Source organism: Dendropsophus ebraccatus, chromosome 1, assembly GCF_027789765.1.
Source record: "Dendropsophus ebraccatus isolate aDenEbr1 chromosome 1, aDenEbr1.pat, whole genome shotgun sequence".
NCBI classification, from domain to species: Eukaryota; Metazoa; Chordata; class Amphibia; order Anura; family Hylidae; genus Dendropsophus; species Dendropsophus ebraccatus.
Window position 1 is genome coordinate 107975682 of NC_091454.1, and position 23173 is coordinate 107998854.

The following is a 23173-nucleotide window of genomic DNA, read 5'->3' on the forward strand; positions in this document are numbered from 1 at the left end:
AAAAGGTTTTAATTTTTTAACCCCTTCAAGACAAAGCCCATTGATGCACGGATGTCCAGGTCAAATTAAATTTCCTCAATTTTCCCGCAATTTTCCTCCCCGCCTTCTAAGAGCCATAGGACTTTTATTTTTCCACCTACAGAGCTGGTTGTAGTGTCACTTTTTGCGCCACGATCTGTAGTTTTTATTAGTATGATATCGGTGTAACAGAAAAATCTTGACCGCTTTTTAATAATTTTTTTCTGATATATAATTTTTAAAAATCCACAATCCTGGTGTGTTTTTTTTCCCATGTGGGAACAATAATATTATATTTTAATAGATCGGACAATTACGCAAGCTACAATATATATGTTTGTTTGTTTTATATTTTTATAATGGACAATGAGGTATATTATTGAGAGGGGGGTTTATAAGGTTTTTTTATACTTTTTAAAACTTTTTATAACTTTTTTAACACATGTTTTCACTTAAAAACATGCAATCAATAGATTGCATACACTGATCTATGCCATGCTATAGCATAGCATCGATTAGCGTTATCGGCAATCAATACATAGAGCCTGCCCGAGAGCAGACTCAATACATGGACCGCAGATCCGACAGGACAGAGGTAAGTTACTTACCCCCGCCTGTCATTACAAGCAATTGGGACCCTGTGAGGAGCATGTCCTGTCACTGAGCACCTTAAACGCCGTGATTACTTTAGATCGTGGCGTTTAAGGGGTTAATGACAGACAGCTGCAGGATCGCAGCTGCCTGTCATTATGCTGGGCTTCCAGGACATTGATGTGTGTGGGTCCGCTCTCACTGCAGCAGTCCCGCACACATCAAACCCCTCTTACAGTCAGGATAGTATATGTACATTCTGACTACACGGGGTATGTGCAGCAGAAGCGCATATCTACGTATTGCTGACATGAAGGGGTTAAAAGCAGTCAAATAAAATAAGTTATACAAGTTGCATATGTTTACACAACGTCAAAAATAGAGAAAAGGCGGCTGCTTTTGCAATTGAAAAAAACATTTGTTAGTGCCGCGATTTAACTGACTGCAATGCATTGCAGTCAATGTAAAGATGGATGGCCAATGCACACAATGTATTGAATCATGACAATTATTTTCGGACGTCTTTAGTAAACAGCGGACGTATTTTATTAGTTGTTCACACAGTTTTTCTTCTGTAACCGTTCTTTCTCGTTTTTACTATTAAATTCAATTGACTTTTCAATTAAGCCACACCTAAAGGGAAATTATTAACCAAACCAGAATAATGTACCAGCAGCCGTCATTGCACTCCACAGGGGAGGCCAGACAGCTAAATGATGTCTGTTGCATTGACCAGTATAAGCAATCTAATGATTGCATATAAAAGTCCCATAGTGTTAAAAAATAAAAGTTTTTAAAATAAAATAAAAACAAGTTTTTTAGACTCAAAATAACGGACATCATTTTAAACGGAGCTGAAAAAAACGTGTGAACATAGCCTATCATTGTAATGGTACCAACTTGAGGAACATAGATAACATGTCAGTTTTACCATAGGGCGAACGGCGTAAATGCGAAACTCCCTGAAATGAAAACAAATTCCTTTTTTTTTTATTTGACAGTGCAAATACTTTTTTCCGGGTTTGGCAGCATATTTTATGGGAAAATCAAGTCTATGGCTATGTTCACACAGCGTCTTTTCATCTCCATTTAAAATTACGTCCGTCATTTTGAGTGTAAAATAACGGACGTTATTTAGCAGCCTGACCTCCCCTTAGTGCACTGACGGGTGTTTGGACATTATACTAGTTTGGGATTACTAATTGGACTACAAATAAAAAAAAAAATCCGCTGGTTGCAAAAGACGCCCAAAAATAATGATCATGTTCAATATTTTGACACCAGCGGCAAAAACGTCTGTTATTCAATACGCTGTGTGCATTGGACGTCCGTCTTCCTATTGACTTCAATGCATTGCATTGCAGTCAGGTTAATCTCAGCAAAAATGGACGTTATTTTAAATGTCGTCCGCCTTTTTTAATATTTTTGACGTAGCCTATAGTTGCAAAGTACAATTAGTGGTGCAAAAAATAAGGGCTCATGTGGGTCTATAGGTAAAAAAAATGCAAGTGCTATGGCCTTTTAAACATAAAGAGGAAAAAGTAAAAGTGCAAAAGTTAATCTCCTGGGACATGTTGCAATTTCATATTGTAATATTTAGCCCCTTCAGCCATATATTTTCCAACTGCCGATGCCACATGTAGTTGGAATGTATTTATACATTCCTGACGTGGAGGGGACTTAAATGTGTGCACCACTGCTTCAGTGTGAGCAACACCACACACACTCTTAAGTGGCAGAAACCACTACAATGCTACCTGCTATTAACCTCTTAAACGTCGCAATTTTTCACCGACCGTTTGGAACCCTCGCTGTGTGACTGGCTATGTTCACACGTTTTTTCAGCGCAGTTCAAAATGACGTCCGTTATTTTGAGTCTATAATAAATGACATCATTTAGCATCCTGGCCTCCCCTGCAATAACAGCTGCTGGTACATTATTCTAGTTTGGGGTTACTAATTGGCCTTTGGGTGTGTCTTAATTGAAAAGTTCATTGAATTTAATGGTAAAAATGGAGAAAGAACGGTGGAAAAAGAAAAACTATGTATGAACTAATAAAAAACGTCCGCTGTTTGCAAAAGACGTATGAACATAATGATCATGTTCATTATTTTGATGTCCATGGTAAAAACGTCCGTTATTCAATACATTGTGCACATTGGACGTCAGTCTTGCCATTGGCTTTAATGCATTGCCATTGCAGTCAGTTAAATCGCGTCAATAACAGACATCGGACGCCTTTTGTCTAATTTTGTTGTTGTGTGAACATAACCACTGCGTGGCTCCCGACCAGTTTCCCTTGCAGACGGGGGTCTCCTACCTATTTCTGTGCTGTTGGATCAGGGATCTGCTCCTGGAGTCTGCCTCAGGCAGACTCTAGTAGCAGAATGCCAGTGTCACTGATCAGTGCTATGCAAAAGCATTGCATTGACCAGTGTAAGCAATCATCTAATGATTGATTGCATATAAACGTCCCCTAGTGTAAAAATTAAAAGTTTTTAAAACACTACGGATCCCCTCCCCCAATAAAAGTTGAAATCAACCCCTATTTCCCATTTTACATATAGAACTGTCAGTAAAAAATAATAGATATAGAACAGCAAACAACAAAAAATGTTTTGTTTTGATAAAAGTGATCAAAAATTCCCATCCACACCAATATGATACCAATAATAACTATAGATCATGGCACAAAAAAGAATCCTGAAACAGCTCTGTAGGTGTAAAAGTGAAAGAGTTATGGCTCTTAGTAGATAAGTAGAGTACAACTTCTGTGTCACCTGGACATCTGTGTATCAATGACCTTTGGTTATGAATAAGTGAATAAAATAAAAAGGAATTAAGGTACTCACGGTCAGTGCTGTCCACATAGAGAAGTGGCCGAAAGCTTAAATAAATGAATTTAATATAGTGAAAAATATATTTAATATAGCACAAATATGACGCGTTTCGAAGACATACGTCCTCTTCATCAGATAAAACAAAGTGCATTTTGTTTTATCTGAGGAAGAGGACGTATGTCTTCGAAACGCGTCATATTTGTGCTATATTAAATATATTTTTCACTATATTAAATTACTATATACTATACTTACTATACTATACTATATTTATTTTATTTTGGGAGTATCCTGTGTTTTTGGTACAGTCAGCTCAGCATTTCCTAGAGGTAGTAGGCCCCTATACAGTGGACTGTCACCAAACAAGACCCTGGATTCGGATTTGTACCCTGTTGAGGGGTGATATGCACAAAGCCCAAGTGGCATCCAGGTGAGCACCTTCTCACATAATCCTTATCCTTGGTGTATTGAGGTATCACACGAGGCGCCGGTGCCCGCTTTCTTCTTTTTCTCTCCCTTTGGTTATGAAGGGGTAAGTTGTAATATAAAATAAAATGTGATCAAAGACAAAGTAGATTAATTAACCCCTTCCCTCCGCAGGACGTACCGGCACGTCCTGCGGGGTGGTGGGGAGGTTTAGAGAGGGGCCGCGCCGTGGCCCCGCTCTGAACGCCGCGATCCCGGCTGCTTACTGCAGCACGGGACTGCGGCTATTAGCGGGTGCTGCTGATCATCTGCGCCAGCTAATTAGGACAGTTAGATAGAGCTGTCAAACATGACAGCTGCCTCTAACTGTCTTGTGTCCCCCTCTCCCTGGTGTCTAGTGGCCGGATCTCCCCCCCGAGATTCGATCACGGGGGGAGAGATCCGGTGTACTGAGCCAGCCGGGGCTCAGCGTCGGAATGATGCTGATCCCTGCTCGGCAATTCATTTAGATGGTCTGCAGCAGACCATTATAATAGAGCACCGATCTGATGGATCGGTGCTCTATTATATACACAGCATTGACCTCAATGGGAGATCAGTGCTGTTTATATAGAAGTACCCCAGGGGGTTTCTAATTACTGTATATGAAGAAGAAATAAAGTGTTTTTATTAATAAAAAATCCCCTCCCCTAATAAAAGTTTAAATCACCCCCCTTTTCCCATTTTATAAATATAAATAAACAAATAAACATATTTGCTATCGCTATTTGCTATCGTAATAGCCCGAACTATTAATTAATCACATTACTGATCTCGCACGGTAAATGACGTAAGTGCAAGAGAAAAACAAAGTGCAAAATTGCGCATTTTTGGTCGCATCAAATTCATAAAAATTGTGATAAAAAGTGATCAAAAAGTTGCATATACGCAATCAAGGTACCGATAGAAAGTACACATCATGGTGCAAAAAATGACACCTCACACAGCCCCATAGACCAAAGGATAAAATCGTTATAAGCCTGGGAATAGAGCGATTTTAAAGAACAATTAGTTTTTTTTTAAGGTTTTGATTTTTTACAAGCCATCAAATAATATAAAAGTTCTACATGTTACATATTGTTGTAATCGTAACAACCTGAGGAACATGCATAACAAGTCAGTTTTACCATATGGCGCATGACGTAAACACAAAACCACCCCAAATAAAAAATATTGTGTTTTTATTTTCAATTTCACTGGGCATATAATTTTTTTCTGGTTTCGCAATATATTTTATGCAAAAATTAAGTCTGCCATTGCAAAGTACAATTAGTTGTACAAAAAATAAGGGCTCATGTGGGTCTGTAGGTGAAAAAATGCAAGTGCTATGGCCTTTTAAACCCGAGGAGGAAAAAACGAAAACGCAAAAACGAAAATATGCCCAGGAGGGAAGGAATTAAGAAAGAGTTGAGATGCATATTGTGTTTAGTGTTCCTTTAATTTGTGTAATACATCCCTGTCACCACTAGATGACAGTGTCCCTCCAAGAATGTTTATAACATATCATTCACTAACTAGAATTACATTGAATATGATACAAAATAATACTATGTAACATTTTTTCTAACGTAAATAGGTTTTCAAATACCTGTTTCTGAAGTGCTAATTTATACAAAATATTAGTCTGCTTATACTGGGTAATGTTAGCAAGTATTTAACATCTTAACTCATGTAGTCATGAGCCATTAGATACTAAAGAGATAATTGATGGGACAAGTAGATAATTGATGGGACAAGTATAAAAATATTGAATATTATAAAAAAAAAAGCATTTATTGTTCCCACAACTGCAATGTTTTAGTCCAACACTAGGACCCTTTTCAAGCAAATCCCTATATCTGTAAATATTCTCAATGCAGTATAATATTTTTTTAATAACTAAAATCCAAATTATGGAGATTGTGTGGCTTCACAATCACATATTTATCTCCTATCCTAAGTATTCATGGGCAAACCCCTTTAAATGGCCTTAGGGGTTCTTAAAACACCTTCATCTTTCAAGGCCTATTTACATAGCCGAAGTCTTAATTTTCCCTGTTGTGATGCTGCAGGGAAAGTGAACCTTTGCAGCTGCCATGTTCCCTAATGGGTAAAAGCTGATCACTTGGGATCTCAGCAACAGAACACTTTGTGATCAGCCAATAATCAGCGAACTGTTTTAAAAATAAAGAGCAGTATTAAAGGGGTACTCTGAAGAAAATTTTATTTTTTAAATCAACTGGTGTCGGAAAGTTTTACAGATTTGTAAATTACTTCTATTTAAAAATCTCAAGCCTTCCAGTACTTATCAGCTGCTGCAAGGTCTACAGAAAGTGTTTTTTTCCAGTTGATTCAAAAACAATTTTTTTTCCCTGGAGCACCACCTTTGAGCGGATAACATACTACATGATTTCTATAGTCAATAACACAAACAAAATAATTATATGAACAGTAGTAACAAAACCAGTATAAAATGAACTTATTGATCTGCTTGTATAGGTTAACATGCAAAACTATTCGAAATTCAGATTCTTTAGTCTTTCCCCGCATTTGTTCAAGCAGCCTGTTCATGTCTGGGAGTCAAGTTTAACTTATCTAATGCAAAATATGCATTGTGATCTCTTTACACCTCAGAACTATATGTGATAAATCCATAGCAGTGTTATGTGATCTGTTATTGGATTTAAAGGGGTAGTGCGGCGGTAAAAAATTTTTAACGGAATAACACACATTACAAAGTTATACAACTTTGTAATGTATGTTATGTCTGTGAATGGCCCCCTTCCCCGTGTCCCACCACCCCCACCCGTGTACCCGGAAGTGTAGTGCATTATACATACCTGATCCGTGCCGACACTCGTCCGCCATCTTGTGCCAAACGTCATCATCGGCCGGCCGGCCCGAACACCTCCGATCTTCCCGAGTGCCGGCCGCGTCATCAGCTGCTCAGCCGCGATTGGCTGAGCATAACTGTGCTCGGCCAATCGCGGCTCAGCGGCTAATGACGCCGGCCGGCAGAAGATGATGTTTGGCACAAGATGGCGGACGCATGTCGGCACGGATCAGGTATGTATAATGCACTACACTTCCGGGTACACGGGTGGGGGTGGTGGGACACGGGGAAGGGGGCCATTCACAGACATAACATACATTACAAAGTTGTATAACTTTGTAATGTGTGTTATTCTGTGAATAATTTTTTACCGCCGCACTACCCCTTTAAAGGAGAAGTCTGGTGAAAATTTTTATTAAATTATTGTATTGCCCACCAAAAGTTATAAAAATCCACAATATACATTTATAATGGGAAATGCTTATAAAGTGTGTTTTTTCCCTGCACTAACTACTGCATCAAGGCTTCATTTCCTGGATAACATGGTGATGTCACTTCCTGGATAAAATAGTGATGTCATGACCTGACTCCCAGAGCTGTGCGGGCTGTGGCTGCTGGAGAGGATAATGGCAGAGGGATGCTCAGTGTCCCTCCAGTGCCCTGTGTCCCTCAGTGTCCCCCTGCCACCATCCTCTCCAGCAGCCACAGCCCACACAACTCTGGGAGTCGTGACATCACCATTTTATCCAGGAAGTGAAGCCTTGATGCAGTAGTAAGTGCAGGGGAAAAAAGCACTTTATAAGCATTTCCAGTAATAAGTGTATAGTGGTAATTTGTATAACTTTTGCAGGGCAATAAAATACTGTATTAAAAATCTTCGCCGGACTTTTTCTTTAAGGCTGGTGCTTAATTTAGAATGCAGTAAAACCTGAACATTATATATATTATATTTTATTACATCACATATCACATGCAGTTTGCGTGGTAAAAAAAAACAAAAAAACAACTCACTTGCAATTTGACACACCTCAAAATGTTCTAATCTAATACAGTCACATTAGTTTGATAATGGCACATTTTAGATGCTATGGTGCCCTAGAAACTATGGCATCTTAATTTCTTTGAATTAGAGTTCAGATAAACCATGGGGAAATACTTTATGATCCCACTAAGCTTTACAGGTGATCTTTTGAATAGTCTCACTTCCAAATATATCTGGGGGCAGCATAAACTAGCGACAGAGAAGATGATTAGAATGATATATTACTTACATTGTGTAATGCTGCTCATACTCTGATCTCTTTGCTGAAGTCAAGGACACAGAGCACAAAGATTATGGGTGCAACCTCCGTTGTCTGTGATATTCATGAGATGCTGCTGCCTTTGCCTACTGGATGCTGAGGAGAGTGGGCATAGTGCTCAGTCTTCATGATATCAGAGGAACAGCTGCATTACATGATGTTAGTGATCTCTGTTACTCCATTATGCCGCCTTAAGATACAACCGCATAAACAAAGTGACAGATTCCCTTTATGACAACTAACAGCATGAATAGGAAGTAGATATTTTAGACACTGCATGGGACAGCTCTAGACTCAAAGCTGCATGCAAGATATGAAACCTCAGTTGTAAAATAAGAACAGTTATGATCTCCTTTCTTTCCTGACCCATAAATGCCCCCATGACCCACATCCTAATTTCTGATGCCATGAAGAGTTTTCTAATCAAGGTGCGTCACCTGGATAACATGTATCTGTCTGTGGAACATTGTGTATCATATGCTTGATGCTAAGATATGTTCTGCATGTCTCCAATATCACTTGTGACTTTTTTTGTACAATTCAGACTCTACAGAAAAATGCATGACAGTGCACTGCCCATTCCCTGCCATCAGTATGGTTGTTGGTCTGCGGACTATGTGTATTGTATTGTAAATGTAATGTTTCTATGTATGTGTACACTTTATGTCTGAGCTGTGCCTGTCATGTGCTCCTAATTGACAAACCGCTTTGATATGTATAGAAGTTGCAACAACATATTTTAGATGAAATATGCTAAAGTGTCTGTCAGCACATAACAACAAAGTTCACAGTTATACTGATGTGTAGATTTTCTACAAGCAGTATGAAAGATGCAGGATTATGTATTTTACTGATAGGACCTAGGCACTGATGCCACGTCATATGCCTGTTATTCAGTATGAATTTTATGCAGACACAATGGAAAATAGGAAAAAGTCAATGCAAGAAAAAATCACTCCATATGTCTAAGATCTACATTCACAAGTATATGGCCACTGCAGTGAAATGCCACAGCAAATAACAGCCATTAAAGGTAGGTTCACACAGGACGGATCGCAGCAAAAATCTCAATGCGAGTTTTACAGCGAGATCTGCTAGGATCCATGGTCCCGGCAGTTCCTTGTGAATACATACTCGCAGCAGATATTTCAGTATGTAAATCACTTGCCCCCTTAACCCTTTAATCGGCTCCCAATGTATACATTACCTGTCATCAATCCAACTTCTGCATAGGGTTCCAGCTTCCTGGTCTCCCGCCCAGCCAATCAGTGTATTGCCCAGCCGAAGCCACTGATTGGCTGGGCGGGAGAGCAGGATGCCGGGACCCCGTGCAGCAAGGATTGAAGACAGGTAATGTATACGCTGGCAGCCTGTTAAGGGGGCGGGTGATTTACATACTCGCAGCAGTCTGAAAGATCCGTTGCTGGTATGTATTCACAAGGAACTGCCAGGACCTTGGATAGTAGCGGATCTTGCTGCAAAACTTGCAGCGAGATTTCCGCTACAATCCTTCCTGTGTGAACGTACCCTAAAGAGAATCTGTCACTACGCTTATGCCGCCTTAAGCGATGGCAGCATAAACTAGTGACAGAAATGCCCAACAGATCGGTGTATTATTTACATCATTCTGTTCAGCTGTTCTCCTAATATGTAGGAGAATAGGATTCTTTCCACACCCCTCCCCCATCCTCCAGCTGCTGATTGACAGTTAAATGCCTATACACAGCATGGATAGATAACTGCCAATCAGCAGCTGGTGGGCAGAGTTGGATGGTGCTCATGAATATCCAAAACTACTGAACTCACACACATAATGGAGAGGACTACTTATTGTCTGTTATTCCAGAGGATATCTCTAAATCAGCTGCACAGAACAGTGTAAATAATACATCATTCTGTTCAGCTTCTCTGTCACTAGTTCATGCTACCCTTATATAGGACAGCATAAACCTACTGACAGTCTATTAAAAGTTATATGTGAATATAGTCAATATTAATCTGTGCTAAACATGCTCTAATCTGACTAAGGCCGTATCACACACCCCGACCAGCGCTGGGGTAATTACTGAGTCTATTACAAGGCTCGATATTCGCATGACCTGGGCTGCACAAACATCGCTAGTGATGCTCATGCCCTTTGCTTAAATCAGCCATTGGCCACTCATATTACATATTACACAGAGTAATGTGCGTCCAACGGAAGATTATTTTTTTTACATGCTGAAAGAGCCATCAGCCAATAAGAGAACATTTTCTGGTTGGCTGATCGCTGGCTCTTTTGCATTGGGAGATAATCTCTCTGTGTTATAAAGCCTTTAAGCTTTACATTGAATGGTCTAGAATATATGGCTGTTTAGGAATGAGAAGTCAGAACACAGTAATTTCTTACCTTTATAGACCCTTACCCTCTATCATTGGAAATTTGTAAAATGCATTCTCTAAAAATAATGTACAGCATATCCTCACAGTAACATTGTGCCAAAGAAGCCTATAGAAAAAAGCAATATTTTATTTTGGGTTATAATGGAAACATACCAAAGCGAGTCAATTTCCCATTAATTTCCCCTGGTGGTTTATATATGTATAATATATCCATGTAGAAAGGTGGGAGAGCATGAGATGCATGGACTAACATATGATGAATATCATATGTACATATGATATTTATATATAACTGTGAAGCTTGCATGCATGTTCTAATCAGTGTTTGTTTGAAGCTGATACTAAATGTCCTGTTTATTGGATTAGGGAATAATGATACAGCGTTTCATTGAAACAAGGTGAAGATATATATTGCACCATTTCATTATTTATAAAGGAATTATTTTAGAAAATGAAATACATACATACATAATTTGAATAACATGAACACATCATGCATGCAAGGATATAGTAGGCTATAGTATTGGTGTTGATGCAGAGCTTCTCCTTTCAACAGAATTTCAGTTTACAAATAAGGATATAATTTACATAAGAAGTTGAGGAACATTTAAAATCCTTCTTCACTTATTCTTTACTGTGATAAAGGACATTGTAATCCATGGCAATTCTAGCTTCTGAGCTCAAATCCCAAAGTATCACCTGCTTTCTCAGCATCTGTAAAGCACTTGATGATTTACAAGAACAGTTTTATACCAGGCACTGTGCAGTAATGCCGAGGAACAACAGAGAGTTTTGACCTTGATATCTATACTAGGCTATGTTCACACAAGGTAGTATTAATGGGACGTTCTTTAGAGGACGGCCATTATTTAACGCTAAACCACGGCCAATGTAAAACAATGTCTGTTATTAATGATAATGAACAATAATAGCGGCCGTTGTTTGTAAATTGTGTGAAAAGTTTCCTCTATCAGTAAGTTCATACTAGTTTATATGACCTTGTCCTGTTTGGCCATATGAACAGTACTGCACCACTTAACAGTAAAGTCATTTACATTAATACAGTAAGAAATTACCATAGTTTACTATGCACAATCATGATATGCCAGTCATTGTCCATGTTTTCTTTCCTCATTGAATTGAAATCATTCCCTTAGTGTGATGATGTAGACAGTGCATATAAAAGCAGCATTATATGTAATAGTACAATATTTGTTACATTTTGGTAGTTTAAATGGTAACTCCTTCTAAATCTGGTAATTTACTAGAATGTATAACCCATTGCTAAGTAATTTTCTATGGGGAATATTTTTGAATACTTAATATGGGGCAAAAATGATCCCTTGGGTTGTAATATTTAGGATTACATGAGAGTTAACTATACTTTTCATTTAATAATATGTGGTCATTTATGCAACATGAAGATCCTGTTAAATATATTAAGGTAAGTAAATCCTAGAAAAAAAAGGATTATATAGATTGTTATAGGAGAATCCTCATAAATGTATTTAGGCAACACACATTACACAGACTTTAAACATGAACCTAGACCAAACCTTTTATTTTATCAAGCAGTGACAATGCCTGCAAATGACAGCATGTACCATGTTCAAAGACCATTATTACTGCTTGATAAATATACCTCCACATAAACATGTTGTATGGTCTGTATTTTCTACTATATAAATATAGATGATTTCCATTTTCTCTGACTACAGAGGCAAGTAATAGTAGCCATGAGTCTCGTGTTGGTCTAGCAGAAGGGCTGGAATCACAGGAGAAGACAATTATACCACTAGTGGTCGTCTCATCCCTGACTTTTATCTGTCTTGTGGTACTTGTGGGTATTCTTATATACTGGCGGTAAGTGACATGATTTTTGATTATAAGCAGTTTCTTAACTGTATTCTAAAGTAAATGGAAAATATTAATAGCATGAATAAATGCATTATAAATTGTGAGAAGTGCTGCCCCTACTTGTTTTTTGGCCTTTTTAAGGCTGAAGTCAGGCAGGCGGTGGTGCTGCAGTGTAGTCCCCAATACCGCCAGACTCCTGCTGGCAGTGTCCCATCCCCTTTGAGCAGTAAAACCCAATAAAAAAAAATAAAAAAAAAAACATAAACTCACCTGCCACCCATTCCCAGCAGTTCCTCTCCTGGCAGCCGCGTGTCTCCTCCGTAATCTTTCCAACGCAAAGAAACTCCCCGCACCAGGAGTCCCTGAAGCCTGTAATTAACCCGAAGTTTTCCCAGCACGGGAGTGTGAAAAATGTAAAGTAATAATTGCTATGCACATTATATATATGATTATAACTCATTAATGTAAATGGAATGTATGATAGATTAAAAGGTGCAGTATACAGAATTATAATCAACAAAAGCATGTATTCTTCCGAATATCCAACATTTTATTGTGTCAAATATAAGCATATGTATAGGTATAAAAGCACATATAAAAGGAAGAAGTCGCAGAAGGGAGTGACAATTGTCACGAAAAGTAAGTGCCTGGAGAACAGATGTAGAGCCATTAATCCTGCCACTCAAATACTTTTCTATAAACTAATCTAACTTTTATTCATTTTAACCCAGTCAGAACTTTTAGATATAACTCTGTACAGAGTTCTTCTCTGTATACAAACATTGACAAAAAAAAATAATGTACCCAGATGGAAATTTTGGATTGCCGCAAAACTCAACATGCAGTTATGTCTCAGGCAGATATATAAATGATTACAGGTGTGGTCTGGTTAGACAAATGGGCAGGCACACACAGACAGGCTCCAGACCGCCCAGACAGACCACCAGTACAGAGGATTGTTTGATCGGCTGACAAGCATTAGCAGCTCCCACAGTTTTCTTGTCCACCATAACACATTCATTACAGCCTCTGTCTCTTCTCTATTATTATTTCAGTTGACAAAACATAAGGTAATTTTGTGTCATGGCAGCCATTATGTGTCCATTGACACCTTTGTTTACATTAGTGTTGTAAAAGGGAAACCTGGGTGCTATGGGTTGTAACTAGGGATGAGTGAAGCATGCTTCATATGTAGCAACACGATTGGTTTTGAATCCTAATATCTGGCTGCTCTTTGGAAAAGGTACAAACAGCCTGAGGATCACCTAGAAAACATGTATATAGCCATGTCTTCCAGCTAATCATTGAGCAATCCCCGGGCTGCCTCCACCTTCTCCACGGAGCAGCCAGATATCGGGATTAAAAAGCTAATCGTGTTGCTTCATACGAATTGTCATGAAGCACGCTTTACTCTTCTCTAAATTGTAACCACATGGTCTTTAGCGTTTAATCCAGTTTCTATTTAGGAACTAAGCGCTTCAACCTTGCTTTTGCTGTGGAGCAACACACTGCCCTAACTGCTGCTATGAAGTTCTGGGGAGCTCATACGCCTATTAGTGACATGATGGACACGAACAGCTCAACAATATATACAAGAAATCCTTGCATGAATATCGTTTATGGTCTGCCTGGTCGCCATGTGTATTATGGACGTTTATGGCGAGCCAGTTTTAGAAGAATATAAGTGTGCAGGATCTATAGGCCCAGCTGCAATATCAGTGGTCAGATGTGCCACAGTATGCCATAGGGTACATCTCTATGCCTCAATGCCCAAACATAACTAATATTATATCCAGGCTAGAAGTGGCCCAGCAGGGTACTGGACCTTCCCTTTAATTGTACAGTTTTTGTACTAATATTGTAAAGCCTTATGGATATCATTGTGTAGCTCTGTCTCATGGATCTGAAATGTAGCCATATGAATTTAATTATGTCTCTTATTAAGTTTATTCTGCATAAAATGAATTAGTGGTGTCAGTCTCATATTTTGTATATTATGCCTGTTTTATATTGCTGTTTAGATTTTTTTTCTTCAGTGATTGTTTGAATCCAAAGATATTTTGGTAGTATTTTAAAAATATGCCCAATAATTAGTGAAGTTGGAAAATTTAAAGTCTGTCTTGCTAGTTGAAACATTCATCTGCATCCTCAATGTGTTTTATTAATATGTAGATCTGTTAAACATATTTTTTTTTGTATTTTTTGATTGATTGGACCTACTGTAAGTTTTGTATATTACAGGCAGTCATCACTTGCTTCATTCTAATCGAGTGATAATTAGTAATTCACACTTAACACATCATCATGATGTTGTTCACCTCTTATACCAAACAGATGGAACAGTTTGAATCTTCTTACATGATTCAGAGAACCAGATGTTTTACATAAAATTTTATATAGTAACAACGTAATTGTTGACTGATGTGCATGCTACTTTGCACACTGTTCTTGAAATTGTGTTTTCAAATATGTCAGTGGCCGATATATTCAATCTTTCCATGTGTGTAAGAGAAAAGTGAGATGATAATGTTGATTAAAGTAGACATTGTGCTCAACTTAATAAAAGGCATACCTTAACATGGAAATTACATAAAGTTTGTTATATGCATAATGTTTATTGTTGGTTTTGCGTTAGACCTCCATTGCCAATTAACATGAAGAGGCTTCAGCAGCTATTATTGCCATGTACAGAAGCTCATGGTGGCTTCACTTTCTGTATTCTGAACAGTGTACTTTTCGGCTAGTTCCTCAAGATGATTCTGGCAACTGTTGCAGATGGAAAAGGGTTTTCTTTTCTTTCTTTTCTTTTTTTTGTTTAAGGAGTTGTGCAAGATATAGATTGCAACCAGCTAGGGTACTGATGTAACACAATAGACCACATACTCTGCCCTCTGCAGTCCATTGATACTATTCTTGTTCTCCCTGCGTCCTCTGGGTTATGTGCTCTTCCTTCTTTCCTGATGAACTTGTGAGCACACTGGACTTAGTGGTCTTCTTCAGACTTCTATTGAGGCCAATAATTGGCTCCAGTGTATTCAGGATGCCATTAGACTCTATCTGAATCCTCCATCACCAACTTTGAAGTTTATTTAGATGCCATTCGTTTAATTTCCTAGTGAAGGTAGCATATGGAAGTCCACAATGCAGTGATGGGACAGCACCATTATAGTGAATCCTAAGCAGGCTGCTCACTCAATCGGGCTGAACCACTGCCCTTTTTAATCCAACGTACATGTAGTAGAAGAACTCTCAAAAATGTATTATTTCAGTATCAAAAACAGCAACGTTTAAACCTCTCACTAAGGTTTATTCCAAGTCTTTTTACATGGAAAAAAACTCAATGGGAGGTTAAAACATTGTTGTTTTTGACACTGGAACGACAATTTTTTTTAGCTTTTTATACTACTTGCAGTGCTGCTATTACTACAGGTACAGTAGCATGTAGAAGGTTATACAACAGGCACTGGTTTTACCAAGCGTCTGATCGGCTCCTGCAGCACAACTCATGGACTTTCTTAAAGCCTCCATCAAAACAAAAATAATATTGTTTACCCCGCACAATGATTGCTATTAGTTTTTAAAAAATGGCCAATGTCTCAAATTGTTGGGTTTTTTTTGTTTGTTTGTTTTTGACACCACACATCCCAGAAAACAAACATGGTTTGTATGCATAATAGGAGGAAGTAGGGCGGACAGGACAGTGCTTTAGGGCCCGAGGAATCAGCAGCTCTCCTGCTTTGGGTACATAGCAGCAGGTTCATATGTACCTTTATTATTGTTGTGTGATCCTGTGTGTTTGTAAAAAAAAAAAAAAAAAAAAAGATCTTTAATCCCCAGCAATGGGTTTGTGCCCACCCCACTCTCAGATTTCGGCTGTCTCCAGGTGGCCCCCACCCTCCGACATTGATTTACAGCCAGCTTATTTTTTACTGTGCGGGATTTCAACGTAGTCAAAGATGAGCCAGTTGTCAATCATTCTCAGAGACAGAGGCAAAAAAAGACGAAGCTATGATTTGAAAATGTGCTGGGTGCACACTGGATCACAGAACAATGATAGAAGTACCTACGTAATGCTCACTTAATAGGTAACTGGAAACTGGCAACACTGATTTATATATCCAATTATCCATGCTGTCAGTTTCCCTTTAATACAGTGGAACAAAATGTTTTCTCTATAGAATCCTACATATATTTACAGTCATTGGCTATGTTCACACTAAGTAAAAAAGGGGAAAAGGCGTCAGCATTCTTTTTAAAATGACGTCCATCATTGCTGCATTTTAATTGACCTCAATGGAATGCATTGAAGTCAATGGAATGACAGGCGTCCGATGCACATAATATATTAAATACGTCTTTTGCAAACACCGGACGTTATTTTTTAGTTCATACAAAGTTCTTGTTTTTCACCGTCCTTTCACCATCTTTTCAATTAAAATTAATAGACTTTTTAAGTAAAGACACACCCAAAAGGCAATCAGTCCACCTGAACTAGAATAATTTAGCAACAGCCATCATTGCACTGGTGGGCGGCCAAATGCAAAATTCTGGACACCATTTTGCCCTCAAAATGACGTGTGTCAGTTGTTGTTTTTTTTTTACAGATGTGAAAAAACATTGCCCATCCTACACACACATACTATTGACATTACATACATCATATACACACAATACACATACTTTATACATTACAAACATAACACACACAGCACACATACTGTATACTGTACATCTTTCATATGACTAAGTAGAACTGATTTTCGATCATAGACATTTTTGCAACAAATCCACTGCATATGAATATTTCCTTAAGAGGCTGTTTTTCCATATACAGTCCAATCAAACAATTTGAGAGGAAAGGACACCATATTACTTTTTAGGTATATTCATACAACGTCTTTGAGGCCTTATTTTTGGACGGCTGTAATTTTTAGGTAAAAATAATTATATCAGTAAATAAAGAGCATGTTAATTATTTAATGGCCATTATTTCATATAGTGTGCACTGATGGTGGATATCCTATTAACTTCAATGGGACATATTATGTTTTTGTAATTACAACCCTAATATTTCCTCAAAATTTACGGCTGTATTTTGCCCTTATTTTTACATTGTTTGAACATACCCTTTGTCTTGGCTATCAAAAATCTATAAGCACTCAATCATCCTCCTAAGACAAAATCGCTATCAACATTGCTCATGTCAATTTTATAATTAGGATAACTTAGCGACAGTTACCTGCTGTCTCACAATGTTTAGTAAATGGGTCAGGGTAGAAATGTTACAGTTTAATAAAGTGTAATTTAAGATTAAATGTTTTTCACCTTTAAAATATCCTGTGTTGGTGACCCTAAAATGCACTCCAGACATATAGCTTTAGGGTAGCTTCACACCTACCGGATCCGCAGCGGATTTCACGTTGCAAATTCGCAGCAAGATCCGCTGTGGATCCAGTCCCATTCATCCCTATGATAGCACATACTCACAGCGGGATTGTTCTCCCGCTGTGAGTATGTGTGTTAACCCCCTTCCGCCCGCCACCAAGAGCATACATTACCTGCTTGGCGACGTGGCTGCATGTCAGGCTTCTGGCTCCGGTCCCGCTCAGCCAATCAGTGCTGCCGTGCACTGATTGGTTGAGCAGGACCGGAGCCAGAAGCCGGTCATGCAGCCACGTCGCCGAGCAGGTAATGTATGCTCTCGGCGGGGGGCTGCAGGCGGCAGGGGGTTAATGCACATACAGCGGGATGTCAATAATAAAATGAGTTAAAAAAAATATATACAGTAAAACATTTTTTAGTTTCCATTCAGTTCAAGCTTATGTCTGTAATTAGCATGGGTAAGTTAAGTGCAGGGAACTTCTTTTCAAACGTTTAAGTGCCAAAAAATTTTCTTTAAAAGTGTGAGATATCTAAAGCACTGCAGAATCTGTTGGTGCTATACAAATTGATAATATTTTAGTATATAGAATTGTTTCATTTGTTTTTGTTTTTTTATTGCTTTACATGTTTGCTACATTACTTTCTTACTTTCTTATCTACTTAAGGCAAAATAAGCAGTTTGATAATGAACCTTAATGTGTACAGTTTTCAACCAGTTTAATAGAAAGAATTTTTTAATGAGAAAGTGTATGACTATCAGTCATGTAAATAACTAATGTAGCTGCTTATGCCATTACAGGAAATGCTTTCAGACTGCACATTTTTACTTGGAGGATAATACTTCGCCAAGAGTCATTTCTGCTCCTCCGGCACCAATGTTTCCAGTTTCAGGTAAGATATTGAAGATTGAAAATTTTACATGTTGCAAACATTTGATTTTTGTAATTTTTATTTATATTGTCATAATTTCTGTGTAATTGTTTCATGGCATTTCAATTTGCATTTGTTTTACATTGTTTACTGTGTGGTAAAAATAGCATGTCATTGCAAATACAGCAACACAGCCAATGTACACTTTTAAACTATACATGAAGTATATGATCTTAACCTTTCTAATATTTTATATCTAGTCTTTAAAAGATTTTTAAAAAATATTTACAAATGTTTCTTCTTTTGGAAGACTCTAGGGCACTTTTAGGCTATGTTCCCACAACAACAAAAAAAGAGAAAAGACTTCCTTCTTTTCTATTTAAACAGACCTCTGTTATTGCCGCAATGTAATTTACTTCAATTCAATGCATTGAAGTCAATGGAATGACGGATGTCCAATGCACATAGGGGGACATTTATCAAGGGGTTTGCGCCTAATTTTTGGTGAATAATTGCATTTTTTCAAGCATTACTGGACCAGTATTCGACAGGTAAATTTTTTTAGATGCAACTTTTTTTAATCTGCCTGTTTTAAGTATTCACCCATATATTTGCATAATCCGGGATTAGCGTCCAGGCGCAAGCTTACGTCTGGTCAGAACCAGGTGGATAAAGCTGCGCAATTTTTTCATAGTTGCGCCTTTTTTGCGCCTTTTTATTTAGATACATTCACTGTGGCAGTGCTACATGTTAATGAATCAGTCACAAGATATTAGAACAAAGTATACACCAATCCCCATTAGAATAGTTGCACTTAGACTCCTTAGTAAATCTCCCACATAGTGTATAAAATGACGGACATTGTCTGCACGTTACTTTAAAATAACGATAAGTCATATGCAATTATTTTCGGAAGTCTTTTGCAAACAGCAGACATTATTTTTTAGTTATTCACACATACTTTTTCTTTTTTCACCGTCCTTTCAGTTAGGCAATGTTCACACAACTTTTTTCAGCTTAGTTTAAAATGACGTCCGTCATGTTGAGTCTAAAATAACGGACGTCATTTAACTGTCTAGCCTTCCCTTAGTGCAATGATGGCTGTTGGTACATTATTCTAGTTTGGGATTACTAATTGGCCTTTGGTTGTGTCTTAACTGAAAAGTCCATTGAATTTAATATTAAAAACAGAAAAAGAATGGTGAAAAAAGAAAAACTGTGTGTGAACAACTAATAAAAAATGGCCGCTGTTTGCAAAAGCCGTCCGAAAATAATGATCATAATCATTATTTTGACATCCGCGGTAAAAACGTCTGTTATTCAATACAGTGTGTGCATTGAACGTCCGTCTTTCCATTGACTTCAATGCATTGCCATTGCAGTCAGTTAAATCGCAGCAAAAATGGACGTTATTTTAAATTGCAAAAGCGGACGCCTTTTCTCTATTTTTGACGTTGTTTGAACATAGCCTTACAGTGACTATTAAATTCAATGGACAATTCAATTAAAGACACACCCAAAGGCTAATTATTTAATGTAAACTAGAATAATATACCAACAGCTGTCATTGCACTGACGGGTGGCCAAACAGCCAAATGACAGATGTCATTGAAAACGCCTTAGGCTATGTTCCCATGTTCCCGTGTCTGTCCTTTTGAGTCCAAAATTATGCCAGTTATTTTGCCGTTTGGCGGGACCCTGCAGTTACACTCACCAACCAGTCATGTAAATAAAAGCCTTGTAAGGCAAGGAGGAACATTACTTTAAAGGGGTAGTGCGGCGGTAAACCATTATTCACAGAATAACACACATTACAAAGTTATACAACTTTGTAATGTATGTTATGTCTGTGAATGGCCCCCTTCCCCGTGTCCCACCCCCCCCCCACCCGTGTACCCGGAAGTGTGGTGCGCTATACATACCTGTCACGTGCCGACTCGTCTCCGATCTTCAGTCTGCGATGTCGTCTTCGGACGGCCCAGCCAAATCCCTCCGAGAGTCCTGAGTGCCGGCCGCCCTCTTCAGCGTCATCAGATCCTCAGCCGCACAGTTATGCTCAGCCAATCGCGGCTGAGCAGCCGATGACGCGGCAGAGGGCGGCCGGCACTCAGGACGCTCAGAGGGATTCGGCCGGGCCGTCCGAAGACGACATCGCAGACTGAAGATCTGAGACGAGTCGGCACGTGACAGGTATGTATAGCGCACCACACTTCCGGGTACACGGGTGGGGGTGGTGGGACACGGGGAAGGGGGCCATTCACAGACATAACATACATTACAAAGTTGTATAACTTTGTAATGTGTGTTATTCTGTGAATAATTGTTTACCGCCGCACTACCCCTTTAATTTGACCTGGACATCTGTGCATCAAAGACCTTTGGTCATGAAGGGGTTAAAAATAGCCACACCCAAAAAGGTGTTGAAAATCATTGTGTGAACATAGCCTTAAACACCAATGACTTATTACTTAGTTTATCAGCCAAACCAGACACATCTGTAGTCAGCATTTAAAGTGAATTATAGATGGTCGACATAACAGAGCTTGTAATTGTTTCATGCGACCCATGGTTTGGCCAGCATACATTTCCTTTAATGTTACTTCTAAATATTATCAATTACCATTTACTCTCTTCTTTAGCTATATGCTAACCTGCTTTCTTACAGCAGTTTCATTGATAAGAGTCAGTTACCTTGGATACAGAAGAACATTTGCCATTCTTCTCTAGGTACAAGTGTATAAACAATGGCAATATTTATATGTGAGCCTTGAGTTAAGTATTGATGTGTTTCTACATTCAGATTCAATACAGTACTTATCTTTCTGATTTAAATCCTTAGTTATTGTACTTTGAACATGGTCACTGTATGTCTATGTGTGATTGTATTTAAGCGGTCTCGTAAACCTTTATTGTAGTAACAATTTAAGTCACATCGCTTGTTGAGGCTTTGGATGTTTATATTCTGTAGGTTTAAATTAAGTATTATTGCTACCTGTTTATTCAAGGTCTAAGGCTATGTTCCCACTATGGGAATGTGTCAGCATTTCTCGGGAAAAGGCAGTTGTCTGTTGATAATAATGACTGCAAATAATGATTATGGTCATTATTATCGTCCGTCATTATTAATAGATGGCCACCTTTTCCCAATAAAATCTTTTCATGGGAACATTAGGAAAGGCTAAAAACCTCTTTATACTGCTATTAAACATTTAGGGCGGGTTCACTCTACAAAATTCGCGTGGATAAACTCCATGGAACTCCGCCGGCTGTACGCACTCATGGACAAGCGCCTTTCCGCCGGCTCCATAGACACCATTCCATGGGCCAGCTGTTTCCGCATTCCGCTAAAAGAACTGACATGTCAATTCTTTCGGCGGAATGCGGAATCAGCCGGCCCATAGAATGGTGTCTATGGAGCCATTGGAAATTAAGCCCACCCTTAGGGTACAAACACACTGGGCGTATCCGCAGCGGTTTTCTCGCTGTGAATTTGCTGCGAGATCCGCTTGGGATCCCTGCCGTGTACACACTACGGGCAGATAAACTTGCAGCAGGATGGACATGCCGCAGCAAGTTTGTCAGCAGCCCGCCCCGTTAAACCCCTGTTGCCGGAGGGTATACATCACCCGCTTCCCGCTTCGGCTTGCTTCGGGGGTTCCCGGCAAGTCCTGCCACGCCGAAGTGCACTGATTTGAAGAGCGGGACATGAAGACGCCGGGATCCCCGAAGCAAGCTGGAGCTGAGAGCAGGTGATGTATACACTCTGGCGGCAGGGGAGGGGGGGGTTTAACGGGATGGGCTGCTGGCAAACTCCAACATGTCCATCCTGCTGCGAGTTTGTCTGCCCATAGAGTGTACAGGGCAGGGATCAGCTGCCGATCTTGCTGCCAATCCGCAGCAAGAAATCCGCTGCGGAAATGCCCAGTGTGTTTGTACCCTTAGGCTATGTTCACACACAGTAAAAAAAAAAAATGGCCGCAATTTTGAAAATGAAACATTATGTGAACAGGTGGAAAAAAATGTCTGTATTTTTCCAAAGCACATTATGAACATGTTCATTATTTTGACAGTCGTAATCAGTTATAGCCGTTATCCTATACAGTGTGCACTGCCGTCTAATTTCCCATTGACTTTAATAGAGTACATTATTACATTGAAATACAGCTGTATTTTTACCTAAAAATTATGGCCATATTGTTCCTTTTTTCACGATGTGTGAACATAGCCTTTAATGACTATTTATCACTAACTGATATTTCATTATTTCATCTGCAGTTTAAGGGGTTTTCCAGTAAAAAACATAATGATAGCCTTACCTCACCGATCAGCTGTATTGCATAACATTGGCATCTGCAGCACACAGTGAACAGAAGCAGTTGGCTGTGAAGTACAGGTGGGATGGCTAAGCAGAAGATCTCATTGGCAGGGATCACATATTAATAGTATAAATAAATTGATATTAAGATGTTTTGACCGGAAAACCCCTTTAACTCCTTAACATCCACAATACAGCTATATACGTTCCTACTGCAGATGCCCCAATGCAGTAGGAACATATATAGACGTTCCTGCCATGAAGGAGCTTTTAATATCCGTGTCAACGGAGGTAATAGCAGGCAGCCGTGGTCACGCAGCTGTCTGTTATTAATCCTTT

At 38.9% G+C, this 23173-nt stretch overlaps 1 protein-coding gene across 1 annotated transcript in view; it reads left to right on the forward strand.

Annotated features, from left to right (window-relative positions):
* PTPRZ1 (protein tyrosine phosphatase receptor type Z1) overlaps positions 1 to 23173 on the forward strand; it is a 184606-nt gene that overhangs the window by 117377 nt on the left and 44056 nt on the right. The window contains exons 13-14 of the mRNA XM_069976577.1: positions 12129 to 12273; positions 18449 to 18540. Of these exons, the coding sequence (XP_069832678.1) occupies positions 12129 to 12273; positions 18449 to 18540 (237 nt within the window). The remainder of the gene's footprint in view (positions 1 to 12128; positions 12274 to 18448; positions 18541 to 23173) is intronic.